Source organism: Mobula hypostoma, unplaced genomic scaffold (assembly GCF_963921235.1).
Source record: "Mobula hypostoma unplaced genomic scaffold, sMobHyp1.1 scaffold_175, whole genome shotgun sequence".
Taxonomy (NCBI): Eukaryota; Metazoa; Chordata; class Chondrichthyes; order Myliobatiformes; family Myliobatidae; genus Mobula; species Mobula hypostoma.
The window spans coordinates 97,069-105,357 of record NW_026948260.1 but is presented as its reverse complement, the minus strand read 5'-3'; the positions used below and the strand labels follow the sequence as shown (position 1 = coordinate 105,357).

The window sequence follows — 8,289 nt, the reverse complement described above, 5'->3', positions numbered from 1 at the left end:
CCCTCTTTAAAGGGAGGGGTCCCGGGGAGTGTGTCGGTATTTTCACGGGGGGTAGGGGGGTCCCGGGGAGTGTGTCGGTGTTTTCACGGGGGGAGGGTCCCGGGGAGTGTCCCTCTTTAAAGGGAGGGGTCCCGGGAAGTGTGTCGGTATTTTCACGGGGGGGAGGGGGGAGGGGGGTCCCGCAGAGTGTGTCGGTGTTTTCACGGGGGGGAGGGGGGTCCCGGGAAGTGTGTCGGTATTTTCACGGGGGGAGGGGGGTCCCGGGGAGTGTGTCGGTATTTTCACGGGGGGAGGGGGGTCCCGGGGAGTGTCCCTCTTTAAAGGGAGGGGTCCCGGGGAGTGTGTCGGTATTTTCACGGGGGGAGGGTCCCGGGGAGTGTCCCTCTTTAAAGGGAGGGGTCCCTATTGAAGTTTAGATTTGCATGGGAAGATCCCAGAACTCCACATGACTAGCGGGAAACCCTTCGCAGTTGGCGCATGCGCTTTGTACAGGGCGTGGGACAACCTCTCCGCGCTGTCACTTGAGCATGGGAAATCGTCTTCAATCCTTCCCGTGATCGGTTTCAACATCCATAAATGTAAAATGCGCGGTCAGCCTCCTCTTGAAGCCCAGAAGCTCAATGTTGGACTAAGTTTAATTAGTTCTCCCCCCCGCCAAGTTCGCAGTTTGTGGAGAAGCCACCACGCCACAGTCGCCGCGCATTCTGGAAGTTGTAGTCGCCAGTCACTTCCGTTTGCGGCTCCGCCAACGGCCAGGAAACCGAAACCGAAAAGGCCAGGACTACAGCTCCCGGCGGCCTTCACGCGCCGTAGTTCTCTGTTAACATTTTTGTTCTGTTGATTCGGATTGCGAAGAAAGGAGACACCGTGGCGGTGAAATGCAACCGGGCCGTCCGTTCGGTTGCAGGAGCAGTTTAAAAGTCTGAAATCTCCCCGGAACGCTGCACCCTCCCCTCCCCCTCCCAGCATTAGTGCCGGGTTCGTGGGAACGATTGAAGAAGGAGCCGCATCACAACCCGCAGCCGCCCCGGGGAGGAAGAAGCCGGATGCAACTGAGAAATAAATAATTAAATGCACAGATCTCCCTCTCTCTGCGACGGTGTGGTGGCAAACCCCGTCTCCCTCCGAAGATGAGAGAGTCCCCATGACCCCCTCTTTTCACGCCCGCGCCCTGTCCCCGGATCCCCGGATCCCCGGGGAACTACAGCGCGCCGCGCACGTACATGTTCTTGCACCGTCCTTGAGGCCTGCAGTTGGTAGGACCCGGCACCGGATTCCTTCCCCTCCGTCTGCTGAACCGGGGCTTTGCAATTTCCAAATGTACGGCCAGAGTCTCCGATTGATCCTAAATTGCTCACCCTTCATTGCCCTTAACGTCCTCTCGATCTTAAACTTAATTCGCAAAATAATTTTTTTAAACAGCTTCAACATCTAAACGCATTTGTCTTGAAATTATTACCTACTTTCTCACATTCTATTTAAGAAAAACATTCACTGAAGTGTTTTAACCACTTATGATACCTTGCATTAAAGTAAATTAGAGTTGATTTCAATCTTTCACAATGTATTTAAAAAGGAAAATACATTACTTGATTTTTCATGTGGTTCTTGGACACTTATGCACAATGTAATGCACGGAGACAGCGTTCCCACCGTAGGCTGACCACCCCCCATCATCTGTGCAGATCTGTCCTCGCCACCTGTCACAACTTTGCATTTTACTTGAAGCGATGGAGAAATGCAACAAATGCCACATCGAGAGAATGAACTCCAGTACAAAGTGTTTTAACATTGAAACAAACTGACTGGGCAATAAACCTACACTGGGAGAGATAAAAGTGCATTGAGCAGCACTGACTGACAAGGCAAAGGGATCATGTGTTTCAACTGTAATTATCCACCAGAGTACAACAATCTGTCTGTGCTAGAGAGCAGTAATCCCACTCTGGTGGAGAGCGCAGTAACCCTGCACCAATTGAGAGAGCAGTAACCCTGCACTGGTGAGGAGCGCAGTAACCCTGCACTGGTGAGGAGCGCAGTAACCCTGCACTGGTGGGAAGAGCAGTAACCCTGCACTGGTGCAGAGAGCAATAACCCTGCACTGGTGCAGAGTGTAGTAACCCCGCACTGGTGAGGAGCGCAGTAACCCTGCACTGGTGGAAAGAACAGTAACCCTGCACTGGTGGAAAGAACAGTAACCCTGCATTGGTGAGGAGCGCAGTAACCCTGCACTGGTGGAAAGAACAGTAACCCTGCACTGGTGAGGAGCGCAGTAACCCTGCACTGGTGGAAAGAACAGTAACCCTGCACTGGTGAGGAGCGCAGTAACCCTGAACTGGTGGGGAGAGCAGTAACCCTGCACCAATTGGGAGAGCAGTAACCCTGCACTGGTGGGGAGAGCAGTAACCCTGCACTGGTGGGGAGAGCAGTAACCCTGCACTGGTGGGAAGAGTAGTAACCCTGCACTGGTGGAGAGAACAGTAACCCTGCACTGGCAGAGAGCACAGTAACTCTGCACTGGTGGGGAGATCAGTAGCCCTGCACTGGTGGGGAGCGCAGTAACCCTGCACTGGTGAAGAGTGCAGTAACCTCGCTCTGTGGAAACTGATGAAAGATGTAAAAAAATTGCAATCTGAAGGAATTAACAATAATCATGCAGTGACTGTGATAATCTTGTGTTGAGAAAGGCTGCAGAGAAGCTGCTTTGAGCGTGAGACCCTGCAAAAAATAGTCCTGCAGCAATTGCAACAAATGGGAGAAACTGCAAAACAGACTGTAATAAAACTGCATGGGGGTTGGGGAGATAGTCTTCTTATGTTAATGGAGCAAGGTTAAAATAATCCTGCATTGGATTGCAAATAAATTGCAAGAACTCTGCATTGAGATTGAAATTATGTTGCAAGATTCCTGCATTAAAGTTTGAATTCATTATTGCAGAATGCAAAAGTCTTGGCACTGAGAGATTGGAATCACGCTGCAGAGTCTGCAATAATTGCATTTACATGGAATGTCGTTACAAGAAAGTAGCATCCATCATTAAGAACCCCCGCTATCCATACCGTGCTCTCTTCTCACTGCTATTATTGGGCAAGAGGTCCCACACCACCACATTCAGGAACAACCATCGGGTTTCTGAAACAGTGTGGAAAACTTCACTCACCTCAACACTGAACTGATTCTGTAACCTATGGACTCACTTTCAACTCTACTGCTCACGTTCTCAGTGTTATTTATTTATTTGCATAGCTGTCTGACACAATGGTTGTCTATCAGTCTTTGTTCATGCATTTCCAGAGCAACACTCACACAAAATGCAGCAAGTCGGGCAGTATCAATGGAGGGGAATTGACAGCCAACATTTCAGAGCATGGCCCTTCATCAGCACTGGTGACAGCCTGATGTCAGAGAGCCCAAGGATCGGGGGCCTGGAGACGGGCTGTCCTGAGATTGGAGGCCTATCTGGTAATATGAGTGGCTGGGAAAGGGCTTGTTTTGCTGTTCCACAAAATGCTGGAGGAACTCAGCAGATCAGGCAGTGTCCATGGAGATGAATAAACATTACGTTTTGGGCCAAGACCCTTCTCAGGACTGGGAAGGAAGGGGGAAGGCACCAGAACAAGAAGGTGGGGATAGGGGAAGGAGGTGAGCTGGAAGGTGATGTGGAAGGCCACATGGGAGGACTCGACAGGAAGGAATCTGATAGGAGAGTCGACCATTGGGCACCAGGGGCAGGTGAGAAGAGGTAAGAGGCCAGAGTGGGGAATAGAGGAAGAGGGGAGGGGAGGGGATTTTTTTAAACTGTAAGTTGGAGGAATCAACATTCATGCCTTAAGGTTGGAGGCTACTCAGGTAGTGTATAACGTGTTGCTCAGTAGGTGGCCTCATCTTGGTACATGTGGGAATGGGAATTAAAATGCTGTGACACCAGGATGCCAAACATTTCCGGGGGTGGGGGGGGTAACATTTTAATTCTGATTCCCATTCCCATTCCCCTGTCACTCTCTGACCAACACACCACAGCAAATTCCGAATACGTGGAAATGTTTACGGGGAATGACGTTGATGTTTGGTAATAAATTCGAAGTTAAAATGATCATCCAAACTAGAAAAGGGAGAGAGAGAGAGCGAGTGGAAGTGCGCAATCCGGTGAATCCGCGCCGGGTGTTGCACCGGCCCGGGGTGCGGAGGAGTCAGCGGCCCTCCCTCCCTCCCTCCCCACCTCGGCGGCCTGGGCTGGGGGGAAGGAGACAGACCCGTCGCTGGCTCTTCTCACGTGTCCATTTTGGGATCTCACATGACCCTGTTGTTTGGCCCCGTGATCAAATCTACTCCGAAATTCGAAATTTAGCAGCTTTCGCTGGCCACATGGATATATTAGACCAAGCCTTAGATACGAGGTGAGTGCGCGGCTCCCTCTGCAAAACAGAAGCGGCGCCGGCGGCGGCGACCGCCCAAAACTAAATAGAATAGAGGTCTCAGGCCCTCCTCCTTTTATTTTAGGGGAAAAAAAGAGCGAGATTGCAAGAGGGGAAAGGCGAATGCAAAAAGCCGGATTTTGCAAAGAAAAATAAAAGGAACTGCAGAGTAACGCCACGATGAGCCGGGGAGGGATTGGCGAAGGCGGCGCATTCGCACAGTTTTGTTCTGGGGCTGAATTCACTTCCTCGCCGACGGGATGGGAGAGCAGGGGGAGAGGTTGCAAACTCCGTCCAGTTGGAAGGAGGGAGGCTAGCAAATCCGCACTGGGTGTGTGTGTGTTAGTTTTGCAAGGAGTAATGAGACTGTCGGGATGGAAGACGCAGAGCAGATGCTCTTCTGAAAAGGGGCAAATAGACGAGGGGTTTTAGAGTTTCTTACGAGTTGTCAAAGGGTTCTTTTTTTATTACACCTTACCCTTTGCATAAAATGCTTACTGGACCCTATGCAAACAAAAGAAAGAAAAGTTGTTTTGCCGTGAGCCGGAGGAGTAAATTGGGATTGTGTGTGTGCGTGTCTTTGCCCCTCGCCTTTCCTAGCTCCGGGAGGGGTTGTGGATGGGTGGGGTAAAAGTTTGTATATGAGGGAAGGGAGTTGCTTAGGACGGGTTACATTGGAAGTTGGGGTCCGATGGGACTCTCTTTCTGGAGATTCCTGCAAACCCGGATGAATAAAGGACTGGACAGGGTTTATACTGGGTGGGACGGGTGTATTGTCTGTTGGGGACCTTCAAGCGGCGATTTCCGCGACTCCAGATGGGTTATAGATGCAGGAGCAGAGAGGGTGTGTCCTGTACGGAGTGCATTTGGCGTTGGGGTCCGCGTGGTTTCCATACCCCTAGATACGCTGCGGAGAGACGAGGAGGGGGTCGGTGTTGGGGTCGCGGTGATTTCCAGCGCACCCTCCCTCTGGCAGATATGCAGGAAGAGTGGTATATGAGCGGGTGCATTGGGTTTTGATGTCCCGGTGATTCCCAGCACACCCCCTCTCTCCGGCAGATATGCGGGAAGATTGGGACATGAGCGGGTGCATTGGGTGTTGGGGTCCCGGTGATTCCCAGCACACAGTCTCCCACGGATATGCAGGAAGAGTGGTATATGAGTGGGTGCATTGGGTGTTGGGGTCCCGGTGATGCTCATACCCCTGCCAGTTGTACAGGGGGGGTGTATGGGGGAGGGAAGACTGGTTGGGGTCCCGAAATGAGGACTGTGAGCAGGAGAGTGGAGGGTGAGACGTGCCCAAAGCTGTTCCATTCCCAGAGTCAACTCTGGCTAAGGGATGGGCTGAGAGTGGCTGACTGGCCTTTCCCTGTCCAGCAGTGGGTGGGGAGGAGAGGGGAGGCGTGTGGTGACTGACCGTTCTGTGCCCTGTGATAGTGTGGATCATCTGGCAGTGACACAGCCTCCTCGCCATTCCTCTCACCCGACCCCCCACACAGTCATTGGGATAGGGGGTCCTGGGGGCGGGTGGGAGAACTGACCCCCACACAGTCATTGCGATAGGGGGTCCGGGGGATGGGTGGGAGAACTGACCCCCACACAGTCATTGCGATAGGGGGTCCGGGGGATGGGTGGGAGAACTGACCCCCACACAGTCATTGCGATAGGGGGTCCTGGGGGTGGGTGGGAGAACTGACCCCCACACAGTCATTGGGATAGGGGGTCCAGGGGGTGGGTGGGAGAACTGACCCCGACATAGTCATTGGGATAGGGGGTCGGGGGGGAAAGAACTGACCCCCACACAGTCATTGGGATAGGGGGTCCTGGGGGTGGGTGGGAGAACTGACCCCCACACGGTCATTGGGATAGGGGGTCCAGGGGGTGGGTGGGAGAACTGACCCCCACATAGTCATTGGGATAGGGGGTCCGGGGGGGGGGAACTGACCCCCACACAGTCATTGGGATGGGGGTCCAGGGGGTGGGTGGGAGAACTGACCCCCACACAGTCATTGGGATGGGGGTCCTGGGGGTGGGTGGGAGAACTGACCCCCACACAGTCATTGGGATAGAGGGTCCAGGGGGTGGGTGGGAGAACTGACCCCCACACAGTCATTGGGATAGGGGGTCCTGGGGGTGGGTGGGAGAACTGACCCCCACACAGTCATTGGGATAGGGGTCTGGGGGGGGTGGGAGAACTGACCCCCACACAGTCATTGGGATAGAGGTTACCGGGGGGGGGGAGAACTGACCCCCACACAGTCATTGGGATAGGGGGTACCAGGGGGGAGGTGGAGAACTGACCCACACACAGTCATTGGGATAGAGGTTACCGGGGGGGGGGAGAACTGACCCCCACATAGTCATTGGGATAGGGGGTACCAGGGGGGAGGTGGAGAATTGACCCACACACAGTCATTGGGATAGAGGTTACTGGGGGGGGGTGGGAGAACTGACCCCCACAGAGTCATTGGGATAGGGGTCTGGGCGGGGAGGGGAGAATGCTCAGGGAAAGTCGTGGTTGCAGGGTGTTCGTGCAGACTATGCACACACAGCAGCAGAGCTGGGAATGGTGTCGAGGGCAGTGACACAGCTGCTCCCTCCCTTCCTTGGCCCCACCGCTCACTCAGGGAGTGTGAGCGATTCGGGGAGCAGAAAATAATCCCAAAGCCATTCTGAAGGGGGCGGCCGCGCCCCCCCCCCCCAAAGTTCTGCTCCCTGGAATTTGAGGTATACAGTACAGGGACAGGCCCCCTTTCCCAGGATGCTAACCCTACCACTCCACCCAGTGTCCACAACCTCCATTCCCCACATTCACGTGTCTGACACACTGATCTCCTCTGTCTACACAGTGTCTACAACCTCCATTCCCCACACATTCATGTGTCTTAACACACTAATCCCCCCGTCTACACAATGCCCATATCCCCCCATTCCCCACACATTCACCTGTGTGTCTTAACAGACTAATCCTCTGTCTACACAATGTCCATGTCCCTCCATTCCCCACACATTCACGTGTGTGTCTGACACACTAATCCCCTCTGTCTACGCAATGTCCATATCCCTCCATTCCCCACACATTCATGTGTGTGTCTGACACACTTATCCCCTCTGTCTACGCAATGTCCACATTCCTCCATTCCCCACACATTCACCTGTGTGTCTGACACACTAATCCCCTCTGTCTACACAATATCCACATTCCTCCATTCCCCACACATTCACGTGTGTCTGACACACTAATCCCCTCTGTCTACACAATGCACTATCCCCCCATTCCCCACACATTCACCTGTGTGTCTTAACAGACTAATCCTCTGTCTACACAATGTCCATGTCCCTCCATTCCCCACACATTCACGTGTGTGTCTGACACACTAATCCCCTCTGTCTACACAATGTCCACATCCCTCCATTCCCCACACACTCATGTGTGTGTTTGACACACTAATCCCCTCTGTCTACACAATGTCCACATTCCTCCATTCCCCACACATTCATGTGTGTGTCTAACACACTAATCCCGTCTGTCTACACAATGTCCATATCCCTCCATTCTCTAGACAAGCATGTGTGTGTCTGACACACTAATCCCCTCTGTCTACACAATGTCCACATCCCCCCATTCCCTAAACATTCATGTGTCTGTCTGCCAGCCTGTCAAACACCTCTATCATATCTGCTCTCACCACCACCCCATCCCGCAGCACATTAGAGATATCCACCAATCTCTGTATTTTAAAAAAATAAAAAGAGAACTTACCTCCCCCTGGGTCTCTCCTCAGTCTCCGCCACTCCAGTAATAACAACCCGGAGTTTGTCCAGCCTTTTCTTCTAGCTCATACCTTCTAATCCAGGCAGAAGCTGGAGAACC

At 53.0% G+C, this 8,289-nt stretch overlaps 1 protein-coding gene across 2 annotated transcripts in view; it reads left to right on the top strand.

Annotated features, from left to right (window-relative positions):
* Positions 1-4,038: 4,038 nt before the first annotated feature.
* The window catches only part of LOC134342243 (upstream stimulatory factor 2-like), an 87,145-nt gene continuing 82,894 nt past the window's right edge, over positions 4,039-8,289 (top strand). For both annotated transcript variants that reach the window (XM_063040204.1, XM_063040203.1), the window contains exon 1: positions 4,039-4,397. In XM_063040204.1, the coding sequence (XP_062896274.1) occupies positions 4,054-4,397 (344 nt within the window). In that variant the 5' untranslated portion in view covers positions 4,039-4,053. The remainder of the gene's footprint in view (positions 4,398-8,289) is intronic.